A 20153-nucleotide genomic window follows, 5' to 3' on the forward strand; every position below is an offset into this window, starting at 1 on the left:
AAGTCAACCCGAAGCTCTCTGTTTTTATTCGGGTTTTGTAAATTTTTCAGCGTAGTACAAAATAAAAAGGTTTTTTCCCAAAAGGTTGTGAAATATTCGTGAAAAAATTTGGAAAATGTGAGTTTTTCTCTGAAATATTCTTTATTCTATCTAAATTAATACATTTTTTTCATATAGAATACATTGGAGATGGATTGTGCGGGAAATTCAAAGTCAAAGGAACTTCCGGATGCAGATGATTCCCTGGAACGGGATGTTGCTCAACTTTCCGGTGACATTGAGAGTGTTTTAGCCACGTTGGAGTCAATGAAGGTGGATTTTGAGAGGAACTCCATTCCTGGAGAGGCCGCCAATGACGTGCCACAGGGTGTGGTGGGTAAGAAGAAGAGGACACGTGTGCGGAAGAACAAGAACAGGACTTCTGAGGGATCTCTCGAGGAATCTGACAATTTATCCGTGAATTCAGTCGCGATGAATGCAGCAGTGCGACAGGAATTGCTGTCAAATGAGAATCTCCTGATTTTGCAGCTTCTGTCAATGACACCGGATGAGAGGGAGCAGTACCTGATGCAGATTGCTCTGGAACGGGAGATTTTGCTCTTCATCCGGCGGGGGAAACAGAAGAATATTATGGTTAATCCGGTTATTTATAATTACTTGAAGAGCAATCAACATGGTGGAGATCTGGCCAAGATTCAGACATTCCTGGGTCATGGGGCACCTTCACGTGACTCAAGGGATAACCATCACACCCCAAGGAGGTCAATTCAGCAACAGAGAGAAGAGAGAGGCGCACAGAAGGGGAAGAAAGACAAAAAGGGGAAGAAGAAGGATAAAAAGAAACCTTCCGTGGAATTGTCTGATCTGGAGGAGAAGTACTTGAAATTGGTGGAACAGGAAGTTGGTGGTGTGGACAAACCCATCCCTCCATCCCTGACGGGAATATTGATTAAGTTTGGGGAAATGGTGCAGCAGACGAAGCGTGGTCAAGTGGTCGAGGGGGAAATCCGTGTGAGCAGCAACAACTACCACAATGCCTTCATGGCCAATCCCTCTGGGGGGAAGGATATCATCTTCCGTTCATCCATTTTGCGTCGTCACGCCCTACCAGGAGATCGTGTGCTCGCTCTAATCTTCAAAACAACCGTCCGGGGACAAGATGTGAAAGCTGACACATCCCTGGAGGACAATGACGATGCAGAAGATGCCGCAGTACAAACTGAGGAGGAAGTTCCGGAGATTGAGGAACGTGAAGTGGGTGTTGTGCTGGATATTCTCGAGCAAGTCCACAATCGTCTCATTGTGGGAACTTTCCAGCATCCCATAAGTCAGAGGAATCTTCTCACCCCACGCGACATACGTCTTCCGCGTGTTCGTGTTGAGATCAAGGATGTCGTTCGTGCGCTTGGCAACAATGTCACAACATTGAAGAATTTCATTTTCCTCGCAAAGATCACCCATTGCACGTACAACGATGTCCACGGGCAGCTATTGAAGATTATTGGGCAAGTTGGGGAGCTTCAGAGTGAAAATCGTGCCATTTTGGTGGCCAATGATCTCAATCCGGAACCATATCCGGAAGAAATTCTCGCCAATCTACCCAATTTTGATGTTGGCCCCAAGGATTTTGACGGAAGAACGGATTTACGTCGCACGTGCATCTTTACAATTGATCCTGCAACAGCCAGAGATCTCGATGATGCCATGTCATGCCGTCGGATGGATGATGGAACGTATGAGGTAGGATTCTGTTTAATATTAGTTGGTGTTCCACTTCGTGGCCAACACCAAGTATTGTAATCGTCAGAAAAACCGACCACCTCAGATAGGGCTCAAACTTGGTATGAGCACGTTTTAGACATCCCACATTACGAAAATGATTGTGGAAAATTTTTGATCCGGCCGGTCGCCCAAACTTTGCCCTATAACTTGAGAACAGTAAAAGATAGCGAAATGTGGGTGAAAAATTTAATTTTTTCGCATTTTCAAAATCCAAGATGGCCGCCGTCCGCCATTTTGAAATACCGTCAACCACTTCCCTTATAGTTAGAGGTCTGAAATTTTAGTATGTTGTAGGGCTTAGTGAGACGTTTTCATCAACAATTCATACTTGAAAATCGGTCAAGCGGTTTAGGAAATATGGTGGTCTAAAGCAAAAAGTGTTTTATCGATATAACCCGAGAACGACTTGACCGATTTTGACCAACTCAGGCTCAAATGAAAGGTTTTAAGATGCCCTACAACTGCCTAAAACATTCCAAGTTCCAAAAATGACCACAAGAGGCGTTAAAATCAAAAACAAAAATTGCCTAACTTTAAGGGGCCATATCTCCTAACATTTGTTATCGATTTCCTTTAAAGATATTGGATTGTCCAATATTTACACGGATTTCTAACCTATAATATTTACATAAATTTAGTACAATGAGTACACTTTTGATTTTGTCTCATTCATCCCCATTGAATGTACCTAATGGTAGAAATGTTAGGTTAGAAACCCGGATAAATATTGGACAAACCAATATGTAGAACCATTCCTTCAGGACAAAAATGCCAAAAACTTTTCTGGTGAAACAAAAAGCCGCCATTTTGTGTTCTGGACATTTAAGGTTTCAAAAACTAGTCAAGAACTTGAGATATTTGCATTTTTATCTCTCAAATTGCTAAATCAACGCTTAGACTGACCCCTCCGCGTTGTGGTATACCAACTTTTATAACTGGACGCGTTATGATTGACTTTGAAATGTAATTAATTAAAGGTTGGTGTCCACATCGCAGATGTTGCCCATTTCATCCCGGAGAATTCTCCCCTGGATGAGATTCTGCGGAAGAAGACAACAAGCATCTACATGGTGAATGCTGTCTACCACATGCTTCCGTTGCAAATGTGCCTGGGATTGTCACTCCTTCCGGGAAAGGATCGTCTGGCCTTTTCTGTCTTCTGGCGCATGGATGCCGAAGGGAAGATCCTCGAGGAGCGTATTGCGAAGACTGTGATCAATTCGTGCACGCAGCTCGCCTACTCCCATGCCCAGGAGATTATTGATCATCCGGAAGAGGATCCATCGCCCACCCTCTTCCCGGCCATTCATTCAGACACATTCACACTCAAAGACATCACAGAGAGCGTGCGGATACTCCACAGGCTCTCCCGGAAATTGCGTGCGAAGCGTTTCGATGGGGGTGCTGTGAAACTCGATCAACCCAAGATCACCTTTGTCCTTGACCCGCAAACAGGACTACCGAAGGAATTTCACACGGAAGTCATTCAGGAGAGTAATCAACTCATTGAGGAGTTCATGTTGCTCGCCAATATGACCGTAGCACGGTGGACTCATGAGAAATTCCCCACAACGGCCGTTCTACGGTGCCACAATGAACCGGATCGGCATCAAATTGACAAGTTGGCCAAGGATTTCAAGACACACGGCGTGGAATTCGACCTGAGCTCCACAAGTGCCATTTCCGCGTCCCTCGAGAAGGCCATTGAGGCGTGCAAGGACACCGTAGCCGCCAAGACGGTCCTCACGTGCATGCTGACAAAGCCAATGCGACGTGCTCGATATTTCTGCAGCGGAATGACGGAGAGTGAGGATGAATTTAGGCACTATCTCCTGTCCATTCCCATCTACACGCACTTCACGAGTCCCATCAGGCGCTACCCTGATATCCTTGTGCATCGTCTCCTGGCGGCAGCTGAATGCGGTGCCCCCGTGCCGCAGCTTCCGCCCGAGGAGATTCACAGCATTGCCGCAATGTGCAATGTGCAGAAGTACAATGCAAAACTGGCGGGGAATGATAGCATTGATCTCTACTTCAACAAGTTCGTGGAAGCAGCCAAGTCGGTTAAAATGCGTGCGGCTGTCTTTAGGATTGGGCTCAAATACGCCGATGTGATTCTCATCGATACTGGACATCATGTTAAGGTTTGTTCTTTACTTAATTTTCTCTTATTTTTTTAGAAAAGGATTTTCATAAATTTAAAAAATCAAGATGAAAAAGAATATTAACGGCTTTTAAATTCAAATTAAATGTTTCTATGTGAAATTTTAACGTTTGACGCTTTTTTGTCAAACGTTAAAACGTTTTTTAACGTGATTTCTTGAATGTCTGATGTTTATTTTCTAACATTTGACATTTTTCCTGTCATTTAAAGTCTCTTATCAACTGTTTGACATTTATTCTAACGTTTGATTGATTTTTCTTTAGAAACTTTGACATTTCTTCTAACGTTTCACCTAAAAAAAATTCTGTTTCTTTTTAAATGTTTGACGTTTCTTCTGACATTTAATGTTTCTTTTCAAATGCTTGACATTTCTTTTAACTTTTGATATTTCTTTTTACACGTTCGATATTTGTTCAACGTTTGATGTTTCTTTACAAAAGTTTGACGTTTCTTACCCAACGTATGATGATTCCTTTCAAACTTTTGACACTTCATCTAACGTTTGATGCTTCTTTTCGAATTTTTGACATTTTTTGTAACTTATGACGTTTTTTTTTTCAAGCACTATTTCTTTTCACTTTTTTTCATTTTTAAGGTTACTTTTTAAACGTTTAACATTTCAGTCGACTTTTGATGTTTTTTTTGCAAAATTTTGACATCTCTTTTGACATTTAATGTTTCTTTTAAATTATTTGACATTTCTTTAAAATATTTGGCGATTCTTTTTGTTTGACATTTCTTTTCTCACGTTAGTTGTTCCTTACCAAACGCTTGACATTTATTTTTTGATGTTTAAAATTTGATATTTTTTTTCTAAATAATGACATTTTAATCGTTAAAAAATCTACTTTTTTTTAATTTTTTAATGTTATTTTTGCATTGAAATATATTTTTTTAATCTTTGAAAGATATATCCTAGAACTTATATCCTGAATTCTTAGAATGTTTAGACGGGTCTCATCTTTTGATCAGAAAATTAGGTTTTTGGTCAGAAAATTTTGCTTTTGATCAGAAATACATTCACTTTTTGCACTAAATTAGTTTTATTTCAATCGAGGACCTCAAAAGGAATGAAAAACTTAACAGAAAATTGAAAATTAAACACTTGCGAATTCTTCTGATCCGTTTTGGTTTTCCTGACCAATAAGGAAGAATCTTCTGATCAAAAACGTAATTTTCTGATTAAAAGTTTTGATCCTGTTTAGACATCTTCCCTGGGCTTTTACTTGTAAGATTTTCCAAAAGATCTACTCTCATTCAAAAAACTTCACTTAAATCGTCAACTAATTTATGCTAAAAATATAATCCTTTTACTTTGCAGGCAACTTATGGAAAAGGGAAAGCCACCTACAAGGAAAACATCACACCGCGTACAGTTGTAATCACGCGCGAAAAAAGCAACACCACAATGGTGGTCAGTGTCTTTTCGGAATGCAACGTGAGTGTGACCTATGAAGATGGCAAATTGAAGGGAAAACTCGTGTGGCCATCAAACTACAATCATGCTCCACCGCGGCCACCCAATAAGCTGAAAGAAGCAATGAAAGACTAAACGAACAAATTGTGGATACTATTACATTTATTTTGAAATCATTACACATCCCACCATCTTGATTTTTTTTTACATCAGGGAGGTGCTTTCTTTTCTTTCTTTTTTTTTTAAATCTCACTACTTGGAAATTAAAAAAAAATTGCATTTTAATCGGGAATGATTTTTGCAAGAAAAAAATATTTAAAAATCCGTTTGAGACTCTACAAATTCTACAAATCTTATTTTATTTTCATATATTCATCCATTATTGTATTTTCAAAATGAAGATTAATTATATTAAATAAAAAAAAGAAGAAGAAACTCTTCTTCCAGCAAAATTTGTTGTTTTATTCTGTTGTTTGTAAAAAAGAAAATTCAGTGAAATAGAAATTCATTTCATTCCGTACAAATAGGGGGGTTTTCTCCGACGGAGGGGATACTTAGCGGCGATCTCGGGAATCTGAACGGCTGCGACGATCACGCGGGGAGATACTCCTGGAGCGAGACCTTGAACGGCGTGGTGATCGTGACCTGCGGAAATAGATAAAGAACCCGTGAAGTACATGCTCAGAGAGAGAAACCCCCGGAGAACCTAAAATTGACGAAGTAACTTCACATCCTTACAGCGTTGCGTTATTTCTTCAAAGGCCACAAAAGGCGATTTAATTTAATTTCTTAAAAATGTTTTTTTTGTCTTCTTAAAAATTGCAATAAATAATTTCAAGCCTAAGGTCAAAGAGCAAGGGTTTTGTTTAGATGTTTTTTTTTCATTTAATAGCGTTGGCTACATCGTTAAAAAAAGTTAAAAAAAAAAAAAGACTTTTTCCCTAATGTTTAGATTAACGTTGCAGAGCGCTAGCCAGAAATCTATCTTTTTTTCTTAAATTTTAAAAACGTTGAAAATGATTTAAAAACTGATTTGATCTTTTTTTGCACAGTTCTGACATTTTACTACCGTTTGGCAATTCTTTTTTAACGTTTTCTTTCCAACTTTGACGTTTCTTTTCGAACATTTACTGTTTGTTAATTAACGTTTGACAGTTCTTTTCTAACGTTTGATTTATTTTCTAGCATTTGATGATAATTTTCTAACGTTTAGCGAATTTTGTTTACAGTTTGATGTTTAAAATTTTACGTACAGCTTACTAACGTTCGATCTACTTTTTTTCAACGTTTGATACTTTTCTTTCCAACGTTCGTGATAACGTCTAAAATTTCTGTTCTAACGTTTGATAATTTTCTTTGCAACTTTGACGTTTTGTTTTCGAACATTTAACTTTCATTTTAACCTCTGTCGCTTCTTTTGACAATTCCTTTTTAACGTTTGATGTATTTTTCCAAATTTGACGCTTTTGTATTCCAATACAGTCGTGCTCTCGTGGTAGGACCGTCGTCAAAATGACTTCTCCACGGTAAAACGGCTTCAGAATGAAGTATTTTGCCTTCGCAGTGGGACAATTAGTACTATTGGAAAGGTAGGATACTAATTGTCCCACTGCGAAGGCAAAATTCCTCATTCTGAAGCCGTTTAACCGCGGAGAAGTCATTTTGACGACGGTCCTACCACGAGAGCACGACTGTATCTGGTGCTTCTTTTGTAATATTTAATGCTTTTTAAAAAAATTGTTATGAAGTTTTAAAAAAAAATTATATCGTTTTTTCTTTAAAAATAATTAAGAAAATTCCACTTTTTAAACTGTTTTTAGCATAAAAAAAACTTCTTTTTTAATTCTAAAAAAAATCCTGAACTTCCCGAACTTTTAGATGGTGCTCTTAGACACTCAGATACTCTCCCTGACTATTGAAAAAAAAAAAAATAAATGCGATTTGTTTATTTATTTTTTTAAATAATAGATAAGATCTTAAATCTCAAAAGTGAAACAACCTAAACAGAACCCTTGACACATTTACAAAAAAATCGAAAATTTAATTCATTGGCTTGATTTTTTTTTAAATCTAATAAAGAAACAAACTAATGAAAGAACAAACCACTAAATGATGCTGTGGCTGATAACGATGTGGTAGAGTAGATTGGTAGAAGGTAGTATTTATAATAATATAGAAGAGTAGTTGAAGTGCAGGACAATGAGATTACTTTTCTTTTTTTAAATAAAACTTCCTCTCTTCGTCATTAACTGCCAATTGTTTTATTTTGAATATATTTTTGGCCATCCGCTGAAGGAAGTTGGAGCGTTGAGATGAGACGAGATGAATGTTTTTTTTTCTAAATTTTGTGGTTGGTTGGGAACGGAAGAGTTTTTATGCGAAAGTTGGCGGTTGACACCCGGAGGTTGGAACACGAAGATCGAAGGGTTCTGACATTACATGTTACATACATAATGCCAGATTGGGGTAGATGGTGAAGAAGATAGATTTGTATGATGGCGATGGGGTGTGGAGGCGTCCCAGTTTGTTTTTTTTTATTAAATTGAAGAGAAGGGAGTTTGTGCATTCACGGAGGGCGCAGCGGAGAGCGGTGTAGAAGATGTGTAGAGTAGCAGGTTGGTAGTTGATGGTGATGGTAGAGTAGAAGGACAAAGGTCGTTGATGGCGGTGCTTTTTGACACATTTTGTCGGCATTTTGTGCGCTGAACCGACGAACATCTCTCCTCGAAGATTGAAGAGGAGCAAGAAGATGAGGAGATTGGCTCGTCGATTGGGAAGGGTTGCATGGCCCCACAGAGCTCTTACACCATACCTTCCCCTCGTGTCAGTTGAACAATGGCAATGATTGATGAAAAGGATCAAAGAGAGGATTTTTTAAGGTTGGGAAGCATTACAATTCATGCATTTTGCTATGGCTTCGTGGCACAGATTTTTAGTTTCTATTTTTTATTTTACTAAAATTGTATCATTAATTCTGCAGCCTTTACCGCATTGACTAACAATGTCTTGTAAATTATAATTGTTGTGTTATTTCCGTACGTTTAGTTTGCGTACGTTATCAAACATTCATTATCGAGTCTGCATATTGGACCCCAGAAGGCCGATGTTGCTATTGGCTTGAATCCTCTTAACACCTATGGAATGGTCTAATAATTTTGGAAACTCAGATTTTTTTTAGCTAATTTTGTAACTAAAAAAAAATTCCTATTATTTAAAAATGATTGAAAACTTATGTTTTGGTTAATATCATTGGTTATGTTGCAGCGAAATACGATTTTTACCAAAAGCTGGTTATCGTTGGTTGGTGAGTTTACAAATTCAGCTTAAAGCAATTTTTTTTGAGTGCATCAGAGTAACTCCTCTGGCAATGTCTTCCTTCCTATGATGTTATCTGTGCAGTAATAACTGTAATTCACATTTTCTGATGACTTCCAGAGTGTATTCATCTAGTCCAAGAACGGATAAAGATTAAGACTTCCACCTCTTCTTCTTTCTATGTTTATCTGGGCTGATCATCTTTAAAAGGACTAAGGCGCTGCTTGAAATGGTTTTTTTGCCACCCTCCCATCCGATTTAGAAAGTCTGTAGTTAAAGGGGTCTACTAGGCTGCAGTTGAATCGATATGAAAATTATGTTTCATGTTTTAAGGAAACATGAAACTTGTTTCGCTCTAAGCAATTAAGACAGCAGTCTTACAGGCTTGCGTTGTGAGATCAAGTACCTATTTTAAATTACTTTTGATTACGTACACATGGTTAATTCTTTAAATTTCTAACGTTAATAAAACGTTTGTTTTTTTTTAAATCTATGCCATCACACCATGACAGGATTGGGGGTAGAGCTTAATGCAGGAAATAGAAGTAAGGATGAGGGAGACGTAATGATGAATCAGGAGAAATTTGAAGCTTTTGAGGATTATCCAGCAGGCATGCCCCCCGGTTGACCCAAACACGCTACACGGGAGGACGATGAATTTGGTTGACATGCGATGTCGACGGGATGTGACGGCGCGACGATAGAATGTGCAATTTGCGTCGATTTGCCGAGGAGACGCCATTCCCGGAATTATTTCAGCACAACACACGATTTGTGTGCTTTTGTCGCCCATCAGGTGATCGCGGGAGGGAAAAGGCGAGAAAGTAGTTTTGCAATTGTTGCTACGGTAGATGTGTACTTGTGGATGTTGTGATGATTGTGGTGGTTGTGGATCATGGAAGAGAGCATCCTGAAATTTTTACGACACACGCCATTTAAAAACCACACATTTTTACGTGCTCCAGTTAAAAAAACAAAAATTCAAATTTGTGTTGCAATAATAAAAAATTAAATAAAAGTTGAAAGAGGTGTTTTGAGTGTGTCTGAAGTTCAAATAGTTCAACCCATTTTGTTTTCTTGCTGCGAGGAAATTCCTTCAATATAATGAATATCAATTTCCTGGCAACATTTTTTTTGCAAGTTTGTGCAAAAATTAAAAAATTTAACAAAATTGGTGATTTTTTTGCAAATGGCAGCGAAGTTTTCGCTGCTGTTTGGGCTGGGTTTACTCCCAAAGTTCATTCACAGTATACAGAATATAGAATATTGGCATAAAAAACATATTCCCCCTACATCTAATTTTAGTGTATCTCCACATAAAACAACAATCATAAATTGTGGATGAGAAAAAAAGTGAAAATATGACAGTGAAATGGCATAAAATTTTACGCTAATGCGAAAACACTGCAAGACACAAATATAGGTTCACTTTGAAAATTAGGTTCAAAGAGCTCTACGTCTATCTCACTTAATTATTATTCCAGTTAGTTATTTTTTTTTCAATTTACTTTAATATTTTCTGAAAAATTGTTTATAGACTTGTTTAAATTTTTTTTTCCACAAAAAAACTGACTTTTATATGAAAATTTACTCCATTTTTAATTAGAAAATTAATGAGTTAGGCTACATTCAACCCCCTTCTTATTTTCAACGCTTCTTAGATTATGGCCTATTCCGGGACTAAAATTAGCACAAATATTCTTTAGATAATTCAAAAAAGAACGGTCGCCGACATTTTTTTTATTACATCAAGCAAACAAAAAAAATTAAATTTTATCCATTTTTTTGAATTTAGAATGTACGGTAAGTAAAACTTACAGGCTGTGATTCTTTCTTTGTCAGTGAAATGTGCAAAATTGGGTGAATGGGCTTAAATTAAGGAAAGGTTAAATTCTGAGGAAAGACTTACTCGCGCGCCCGAATCACAGCCATCGCGCGAGTTAGTCTTTCCTTAGAATTTAACCTTTCCTTAATTTAAGCCCATTCACCCAATTTTGCACATTTCACTGACAAAGAAAGAATCACAGCCTGTAAGTTTTACTTACCGTACATTCGCTTTATACTGTTCCATCTATGCAATATTCAACTTTGCAGTTTTATATATATTTAACTTTGCAGTTTTATATATATTTTACTTTGCAGTTTTATATATATTTTACTTTGCAGTTTTATATATATTTAACTTTGCAGTTTTATATATATTTTACTTTGCAGTTTTATATATATTTTACTTTGCGGTTTTATATATATTTTATTTTGCAGTTTTATATATATATTTTTTATTACATCAAGCAAACAAAAAAAATTAAATTTTATCCATTTTTTTGAATTTAGAAAATTCAGTTCAGATATTAATTTAAATTCCTTTCTTCTACATGTTTCATAATAGCTTTTCTTGTGGTCGTCGGATTGAGGTGTAATTTCTACATAACCTCCGCAGATAACCAAGGAACTTAATTCCAAAAAATAGAAACTCTATCTTTTATATTTTTTGAGGAATAGCACGAAATAAAGCGCTGGGGTCGTTAAGTAACTCCGCTTTTTGCTTCTTAGAGTTTAAAATGCTTCGATTGTTCGAATCAGATTCGATTAATTATATAATTTTCGAGTTATTTATTAGAACGTTAAGACTTTTTTTTTAAAACCTCTTAAGGACCGTAAGGAATCCAGCGGGGAGAATGACGTGAAAATAATTTTTGGGAGTTTCTTTAAGCTCAAATAAAACATTTTTGGCCAAAACTCCGATTTTTTAATTTTTGGTTTTTCGTCCTTTCTGATCTTGTGAGTCCTTGGGGATGTCCTTTTGTGATCTCAAAATGTCGAGGGATCCTAAAAACGCCCTGCACTGTTTTTCAGCTGAATAAATAAATATTAATTATTCAAAATTAGGCATTTTCAAAATCGAGCTATGGGACGAAAACATCCTATTGGTAGTTATAGGTCGGTAAAGTTTTCTTTTTTTGAATTTTCGCAAGTGAACCAATTCTAGTGTCATGTAGTGTTTTTACAGCGAAAGCAATTTAAAACTATAAAATGATGAAAATTGAGTGCTGATTAAATTACTCTACATGATGATTTGTGTATAGAGAGATCCCCTTTGAGAGGGGACTCCGCCCTCTCTGAAAATCTATCAATGCGTGGCGTGAGATTCACTTAAATTAGAATATTGCACACTACCTTCCCCTGTACCTATTGCGTCCACGGCGACGATCATCCCGACGGCTCCGTCCAGAGGACATCTCCACCCGGATGCGAGTTCCACAGCAACGGCTGCAAATATAATAATTTTTATTTAAATATCTTTTCTGAAAATGAAAACTTCCGGAAAACTCACGTTCCATCCAAGCCACGGACCGCGTCCTCTGCATCGCGTCTGTCCTCAAATTCAACAAATGCAAAACCAGGTGGATTTCTGGCAACCCAGACATTCCTCAATGGTCCATACTTCCCAAATGCACTCTCAATCTCATGCTTGGATGCCGACGAACCCAAATTCCCAACGTAAACTTTGCACTGTAAATCCCATTCTCGGTAGCGAGACATCTTTTCAAAAATATTTCCGAGAGTACCTAAAAATGAGGGAAATGACCAAAATAGAAAATTCACTGCAAATGGCCTCAAGGACGGAAGCATTTGGAAGGTGGTGGTGATTAAAACAAATATGGCGGCGACGCCCAAGAAAAATGACCCAAAGAATTTTACCAATTTCCGTTAAAAATTTTGAGTTTTTGCAGAAAATTCGTCTCAGAAAAGTTACATGAGCATTTAATGTACAGAATGATAATAAATTCATAAAAGTATCTTACCTTATTGTGTGATAAATTAGCAAAAAACTGTGAGAGTATTAACTCGTATTGTATATATCTTTCACTTTTTCAGAAACTTGACTTGACAGCACAGTGACGGCGGCGAAGAGCGGCGTGCAACAAATGTCAAAATTAAACGGAAGTTAGTTATTTTTGTGATATAATTTTACATATTCAGGAAATTAGGAAAATGATTATATATTAATTTTTTAGAATTAAAAATAACAGAATTTTGGAATATTTTTTTATTTATGGATTTAATATTATTTTACTTCTTTTGCTGTTGACCGACAGAGGGCACTTATTAAATTTTCATTTAAAAATTGAAGAAGAAGGGATTTATAGCACGCGAGTATTTTTATAGAACATTCAGTTGAAGAAAAGAATAGCTGCGGTAAAGAGTTCATTAGAAAGTAGAAAATTTTAGTGAGAAAGTGGCTTAGTAGAAGTAATTTAATGAATAGTATGGAAAGTATATAAATTAAATATTATCGTGAGCCGAAACAATTCGGAGAAAAAGACGTAGGAAGCAGGTAAAACAATAAATCCGCCAAAAGAAAATAATAAGAAAAGAATTTCTAATGTGGCGGAAATTCAATTTACAGTTTTATTGAAAAAAAAATCGAATATTTCCGAGTCAAAAGAGTCAAAACTTGATAATTTTTAATAGACAATTAGTTGGTGTTCAATTAAGAGTTGCAACATTCTTTATAAGATGACGAAATAGGTTTATATACAAGTAGTGTTCTAATCTAATCATTGGAAAACCCGATCCTCTCAGATTGGACTTAAAAATGTTCCAACCAGTACGCCAAACTTGGCTTTATCGCTTTATCGCCTTAAGCGAGGCCTTAAGAATTGTAAGAGATAGAGACTTCTGGTATAAAGTTTTCTTTAGAACTTTGGGTGTGGCCATTTAGCAAATATTGTCGCTTAAAGCAAAGTGTTTTAACGATATAACTCCAAAACGGCTTGACTAATTTTGATGAAATTGGATTAAAATTAAAGGTTTCAAGAAGCCCAACAATTGTACGGAACATTGCAAATTCTAAAAATGGCCGCAAGAGATAGTAAATCAAGATAGAAGCCTAACTTAAAGGGGCAATATCTCTGAATCCCTTGAATTTCCTCAGAAAAAAGAAAGAGAAATATTGAAGAAAATTCATAAAGCAAATTAACGAATTGAAATTATTGGTGTGGTTTTACGAAATTCTTTCCATAACAACTTTTTTCTTTTATAGGATCAGCATCGCTATAAGACACCATGCGATCGAGATTACAACGAACGTAAGGGTTAAGATATATGATAACTAAATGAGCCACATTAACATATGCTGGTTCGTCTGTCTGCGTGATCTGCGTCAAAGTCAGCTGTTTCACTCTTATACAGCTTTTCGACATTTTCCTAGCAATTTATGAAAAGTTGAATAGTAAACTTCATATAAATATAACTTCATCAGCTGAAACTGATATGTCTTTAACTAATCTACCGCAATTTAAGGGAGAAAAGGGAAAATTTGGTCGGTGGATATATAAATTGGAATCATCATTTAGTGTACATGGAATTTGTGATGATACCAAGAAGAAGGATTTCATCATTCACTACCTCAACGAAGAAAGCTACAACGTATTCTGTGATAAAATAAAACCTAAAGGACCCAAAGACGTTAATTACACTGAGATGGTTGATGTTCTTACAAAGTGTTTTGATGCGGTTGATACACAAGTTAAGAGAGTACGTACTTTTTTTTTAATGTTCTACTAAAGTATCTTTATTATATTTATTTAAAAATAATTATATTTTTAGAAACAAATCAACGAATTTGACTTCCCCGAAAATGATCCTTTCGATTCAACCAGTTCTCAAGGTGGGTTTGAGCTTCAAGAGCAATTAAACCTCTATTGCTTGGCAAAACTCAGAAGAAGGAAGTGCAAGAAATATTCTGTTGGATACGAAGTAAAGCGATACACGAAATTCGATGACGTTGTCTGCTCCTTTGAGTTGAACGGAAAAAACTATCGGATCCCAATCCAGTCAAAATACGTGCAAAACGACGATAAAACGATAAAACCAATCGACTTAGAAATCGCAAAAGGAAACTTCAACCTAAATGACTACATTGCAGGTATTATGGAGTTTAAAAATGCTCTTCCTGTTGACACAGAGGTGCGATTTATCATTGCAACAACTTTAGAACTGAACCAATATTTAACCCCTGTTCTAAATGTCAACGATCCTACACTCCCTGTTACCCATGAAATATTACTTGATATTTTTGAGGAGTTACAAGAGATCGGATTATCAAAATTATATCTTATTAAAGAATTCAGTGATAAATTCAGAGAAACAATTGAAACTATCGTGACTGATGAGAAAGATGCCAGGGATGCTCTTAATTACATATTTCATCGATTACTGTTTCTAACAAAAGTACCAAAAGATGATAAACTTTTACCAATTATCAAAGATTTACTAAATGACGTGAACGTTGTTAATAAGGATACATTTTTCCATGCAATTCAAAAGAGAGTAACAAATTACATTGGGTTTGATAAAAAAACCAAAAAACGAAAAGCTGTCAATGAAACTATTTTCGATGTACTTTTAAGAGGTTCTGTTTTTGAGGCTGATTTAGAAGGAATTTCTGATTCATTTCTCTCAGAGATAAAGTTATCAATTGAATTTGAAAGTCATTTTTTAGAGAATTCCTGGCAAACCTTGAAGAATGCTTCGAAATTTATAAAATGTGAGAGAAATGAGAATTTGACTGCACTGAGAGTTTTGCATTTAGTCAAAATGGCGCAAAAAAACGCCATTTTGAATCAAAAAATGGCACAGAAAGACGACACTTTGAATGAAAAAATGACACAAAGAGACGCTATTTTGATTCCCTTTTCTAAACTCAATAACTTCCATGTTGAATCTTTGAAATTTTATGAGGAAACTGAAAGAAATATCGTAATTTTAGTTGATAAGGAAATCCACTATAAGTATTTAGTGGAAAAACCAAACATTCGTTATGTCGGGAAGATCGTTGGGATTTCATCATTCACTGAATTACCGCCATTTTCTTACGATGATCTTACACAAAAGACACAAGCAGAATTTGTAGAGAAGTTTATAAAAATTCAAAATTTTCAGTTGCAGTTGAAACGAATTCCAAAAAAAAATTCTAAAGAGTACAAAGCACTAATGGAAAAGTTCTTTGCCATTTTTTGTGATAAAAAGTTAGTTGAACTAGGGAAAAATACGTCAGGAAATTCTCATCCATTCATTGAGAGACATTTCAAGATCGACAACGATCCTCTAAAGAGGATGGATATTGATATTTTCAAGAGAATGTCTCAAATGCCCCGGTGTATTGTGATAGGTGAACCCGGATTGGGGAAATCATTCACAGTCGAACAAAAGGGAAATATATTTAAAGGAGAGAACTCCGAATATTGGGTTGATTTTATTGAATTGAAATTGTATGGAAAATTCTTTTTGGAAAAACAAGAATCCAGTGATGAGAATTTTACATTGGAACAAGCCAAAGATTTTTTACTTGATAACCTTCTATCATTGGAAAAAGATTCCTCATTGGATCGGGAATTTATTGAGTACTACTTAACACTTGCAAATCCACCTGTAATTCTTATTTTTGATGGTTTTGATGAGATTATGCCAACATATGAGAAAGTTGTTTTCAATTTAATTAAAAGAGTCATTGAATTGAAAGTTAAAGTTATTATTTCGGGACGTGAACATTGCAAAACAATTTTGAAGGATCTCGAATTTTTTCAGGAAATTGAAATTTGTCCATTTACTATGGAACAATCCCAGAGCTTTACTCGAAAGTACTATGAATATAAATTGCAGTTGAATTCGAAGCAATCAGGGAAGTTTGATGAGGGTTCTTTTGGAACTTTTAACAAAATACTTGAATCCTTGAAGGGAAAAACAAGTCCAGATCAGCAAATTACGCCATTTTATTTGAAAATGCTGGCAGACATTGCTTTCCATGAACACACGAACATTTCACAGGATCCTGAAGAAGTATTTAAATTATACGATAAAATTGACACCTTGGGGATATATAATAAATTTTTTGATGTATCCTACGAGGGTTATTTGAGGGATAAAGAATTAAGTGATCCAACTTCCAATCCGGCTATACAGAAGAAGGAACCAACAAAACAACATGTTAAACTCTTTCATTTACGCGTGGCGGCAAAAGAAATGCATGTAAATTTGATTCAACCACCATGTGAAGATTTGCAAGAGGTAGAAATTTATTTACGTGGTTATCTTGTAAAATCATCAAATGGTGAATATATATTTCGATTTCGGTCATTTGGAGAATATTTCCTTTCGTGGGGATTTGTGGAGAACATAGAAAAGAACATTGTTCACTGTAAATCAATGAACGATTATTATATGTTGAGATTTATTGTTCCAATGTTTATTGAAAAACTTCGTAAAGATCCCAATCTGATGGTTATATGTAAAGAAAATCAAAAAATGAAAAATGATTTTTTAAATTTTTTCGTGGATCTTGCAAAATATTGCTGGCAGTACTATACAAAAGACTTTCCAATTATTCTGAATTTTCTCTCGGATAATTTTCCACATGAAGACTTCAAAAGCAAATTTCCATCATTCAATTTTAAAAGCCTCATAATTTTGCCTGGTTTAGAGAAGAAGATTCATTACATTAAGGTTTTCACTGAACAAACATCTTCAAACAATGAAGTTCTTTTTCATTTTAAGGAAAAATTTGATGAACATGTTATAGATCAGTTGTCAGATATTGTACATTTAAGTAAATTCAGGGAAATTTACACATCGCATCAATCATGTAATGTGCAAATTGAAAATTATTTCAATAATTTACTTTTGAGGAAAATTGTATCATGCTACAAATGGTGGAATCCGAGCCAAATTGATAATATTTTCTATTGCATTTGGAGAAAAATTATCATTTCCCATAATCCTATTGGTGAATGTCGGGAAATATTTGGAGAACTCTGTGAGAATAGCAAAGAAAAATGGAATTGTGACTTTGTCGCTCATATAGCAACTGTTGCAGTTGAATCGGATATCAATAAAAGTTTGACTTTTGAAGATTTTATTGTGGAAGCCTGTATGCTTTCTCTCACCAGCAGTGACCATATTTATCAATTTTGCACAATGTTCTTTCGTGAATCCTACATATATAGAATTGTCCTTGATAAATATTTCCAAGTTAATGGCACTAATGTGGAGAAGTTTTTCTCTGAGGATAAAAATATTTTACAGGAATTTTGCATTAATGGTGAAACAAAGCATATTTTTGAGTTTCTCAAAAGAATGTCCAATGAGGTTTTTCGTACTTTAACACATGACCTCCATTTCGATGGAAAAACCTTTAAAGTTTACTACGAAACTGCGGAAAAGAATTGTAGTCTTGAAATGCTACATACATGGTATCTCTATGTCCTGTTTGGCTATGACGTATTAAAGAGTCACTATTGCACATATAATGAGCAAAGTAACATTGCTGAAGCAGTAAAAAGAGATTTAACAGTCTGTTGTGCTCTAATGTTGTTACAAGAATTACAAAATGAATTTGATAGTAAATTAGTTCTGACGAACTTTATTGGAACACTCTGTCACAATGTTCTAAACTTAGAACTTGGCACTGGACAAAAAACAAACTTTCTTCATGCTGTTGCAAAATTTTCACCACTAATCTGTTTAACAAAAGATTTACTTTACGACTACTACTTGCCATATAAATGCGTACCCGAAGAGATTTTCAAATACCTCAAAAATCAGAAAGTTCTTCGTGATATGCTTTTAGAATGTGATTCTGATCTCAATATACCCTTGCATATTTGTGCACAGTCAAATAATAGTTATTTTTTTAATGCAGTTTATGCTGAAAAAGATATTTCAATAAGTGAAATGTTCAAAATGCTCAATATTAGAAATGAGAATTTCTTTCATTGCATTTCCACTGAGAACAGAATGTTATTTTTTGAATTTGTAAATTATTCAGATCTCACCACGTTCCTTGATGAATATCTGTACAAACACCCAGACGATAAATATATGTTTTTCCTTGCTACAGACACAAAAGGAAGGACTCCATTTCATAGGACTAACTTTCCAGAATGTTTTCTTTCTGAATTTTCTGAAAATATCGGCGAAACTGCATTCAAACAATTACTTTCTATAAATGACGAAGATGGCAATAATATTTTGCATTATTTAACATTTCACGAAAAAGATTCGAAAAATTTGCAAATTGAGCCATTAGAGGAAGCACTGAATCCTAAACGCAAAGGAGAATTTCTACTTAAAGAGCTTGACCCCTTCTATAAAGCACTAACAACAAGAAATAAATGTAATCAGAGCCCAATTGATCTATGTGAAAATAACAAAGACTGCATAGAACAAGGTGAGCATTGTATGTTATATAATATATACATTACAATTATGGCAAAGTTTGAATTTGAAAAAGAAAAATTTGAATTTGAGATGAATGTCTATAATGAAATATTGAAAAAGTGGAACAACAACTAATTATATAGAAACTAAATATAAAAATTTAAAAATTTTGGAAAATCATGAATAAAGAATTTAAAAAGTAAAATATGTAGGTATAAAATATTTTAGGAAAGCAGATAGCTATAAAAAAATGTTAAGAACAACATTTTATATGATTATATATTTTCTATTTTATATTAAAGATGTATGTAAAAGAACTTTGAATTTTTATGTATGTTGAAAATAAATATGTATTTTATTTACTAAAAAAAACTTTTTTTTTATCATGAAACTGCTTCAAAAAGTTTTCTGAAAGGAATCATTAAAAATCACATAAAAAATGGGAAAATATGTATTTGCGACTTTTCTTCGCTAATGTGGAATCTTAACCCTTTCATGTTTTTTCAGTCATACATAGACCTAAATGTGAAATATTTCCTTTTTATCAATTTTTTATGAATTTAATTGCTTTTTCAAGTTAGAAGGACATAAAATTCACGCAGAAGAGGTCAAAGAAAACATTTTTCCGGTGAGAAGCATTCTCTGAGAACATCCTATAGCTAATTATCGTTAAAAAAAAAGAACACATGTTGTAATATTTCTTTTGTTTATAGTGGACGTGAAAGGGTTAATAGTGGAAAATGGGAAGATTACGCGTATCTCGATTGTTTTTTCCAATGGAAGATTTTTCCATATATCGATTAATAAATTCCTTTTCATTTTTATATTTAATAGGTACCTTTCCGCAGGTTCTGAGAGGTGATTTATACAATTTAGAAAAGAAAGCAAACATTGTGTATTAAATCATTTCCCAAAAAATGTGCATTGTGTATGAATTATTTACATAGAGAGTGAATAAAAAGTGAAATTTAAATAATTTTCTTGAAAAAATAAAAAGAAATATGGCGGATTTATGTGTTCGCGTCACATAGGAAATTCAATTTAGATCAAGAGTAACAATAGCTTAGTAACTGCAAACAGCCAGGGCAAGTGCAATGGCATCGTAAAATTGTTGGATGAGGAGAAAGAAAAAGTGCACTATATGTAGGTGTGGGGGTGGGGAGAGAGTATGGAAAAAAGGTGTATAGGTAAATGGCGGAGGTAGGCATGATTTGTTTTTCCTGCCGCTAAAAGATCCAACTCTGCGTGGCAAAT

General features: G+C 35.0%; 3 protein-coding genes across 8 annotated transcripts; 2 read left to right on the forward strand and 1 right to left on the reverse strand.

The window, feature by feature from the left end:
* The first annotated feature begins 18 nt into the window (after nucleotides 1-18).
* Nucleotides 19-5815, forward strand: LOC129792548 (DIS3-like exonuclease 2). Its single transcript, XM_055831677.1, has 4 exons — nucleotides 19-117; nucleotides 178-1740; nucleotides 2760-3926; nucleotides 5268-5815. The coding sequence occupies exons 2-4, from the start codon at nucleotides 190-192 to the stop codon at nucleotides 5496-5498; spliced, it is 2949 nt and encodes a 982-aa protein (XP_055687652.1). The 5' UTR covers nucleotides 19-117; nucleotides 178-189; the 3' UTR covers nucleotides 5499-5815.
* On the reverse strand, nucleotides 5508-12570 carry LOC129792550 (RNA-binding protein 1). 4 transcript variants are annotated; one of them, XM_055831681.1, is made up of 4 exons: nucleotides 12485-12570; nucleotides 12013-12247; nucleotides 11868-11948; nucleotides 5508-6008 (listed from the first exon to the last, which is right to left on the reverse strand). In XM_055831681.1, exons 2-4 carry the CDS (start codon nucleotides 12219-12221, stop codon nucleotides 5918-5920), a joined length of 381 nt encoding a protein of 126 aa, XP_055687656.1. In that variant the 5' UTR covers nucleotides 12222-12247; nucleotides 12485-12570; the 3' UTR covers nucleotides 5508-5917. The 4 variants fall into 4 exon arrangements, with proteins under 4 accessions (XP_055687656.1, XP_055687655.1, XP_055687654.1 ...); XM_055831680.1 differs by having other exon boundaries at nucleotides 11856-11948; XM_055831679.1 differs by lacking the exon at nucleotides 5508-6008 and adding an exon at nucleotides 7602-9588.
* A 274-nt stretch (nucleotides 12571-12844) lies between these two features.
* LOC129792551 (uncharacterized) lies at nucleotides 12845-19271 on the forward strand. Of its 3 annotated transcripts, none has more exons than XM_055831683.1 (3): nucleotides 12870-13017; nucleotides 13726-14219; nucleotides 14292-19271. In XM_055831683.1, the coding sequence occupies exons 2-3, from the start codon at nucleotides 13956-13958 to the stop codon at nucleotides 19032-19034; spliced, it is 5007 nt and encodes a 1668-aa protein (XP_055687658.1). In that variant the 5' UTR covers nucleotides 12870-13017; nucleotides 13726-13955; the 3' UTR covers nucleotides 19035-19271. The 3 variants fall into 3 exon arrangements, with proteins under 3 accessions (XP_055687659.1, XP_055687658.1, XP_055687660.1); XM_055831685.1 differs by having other exon boundaries at nucleotides 12897-12947; XM_055831684.1 differs by having other exon boundaries at nucleotides 12845-14219.
* Nucleotides 19272-20153: the final 882 nt, after the last annotated feature.

The sequence above is a fragment of the Lutzomyia longipalpis genome, chromosome 3 (genome assembly GCF_024334085.1).
Source record: "Lutzomyia longipalpis isolate SR_M1_2022 chromosome 3, ASM2433408v1".
Classification (NCBI taxonomy): domain Eukaryota; kingdom Metazoa; phylum Arthropoda; class Insecta; order Diptera; family Psychodidae; genus Lutzomyia; species Lutzomyia longipalpis.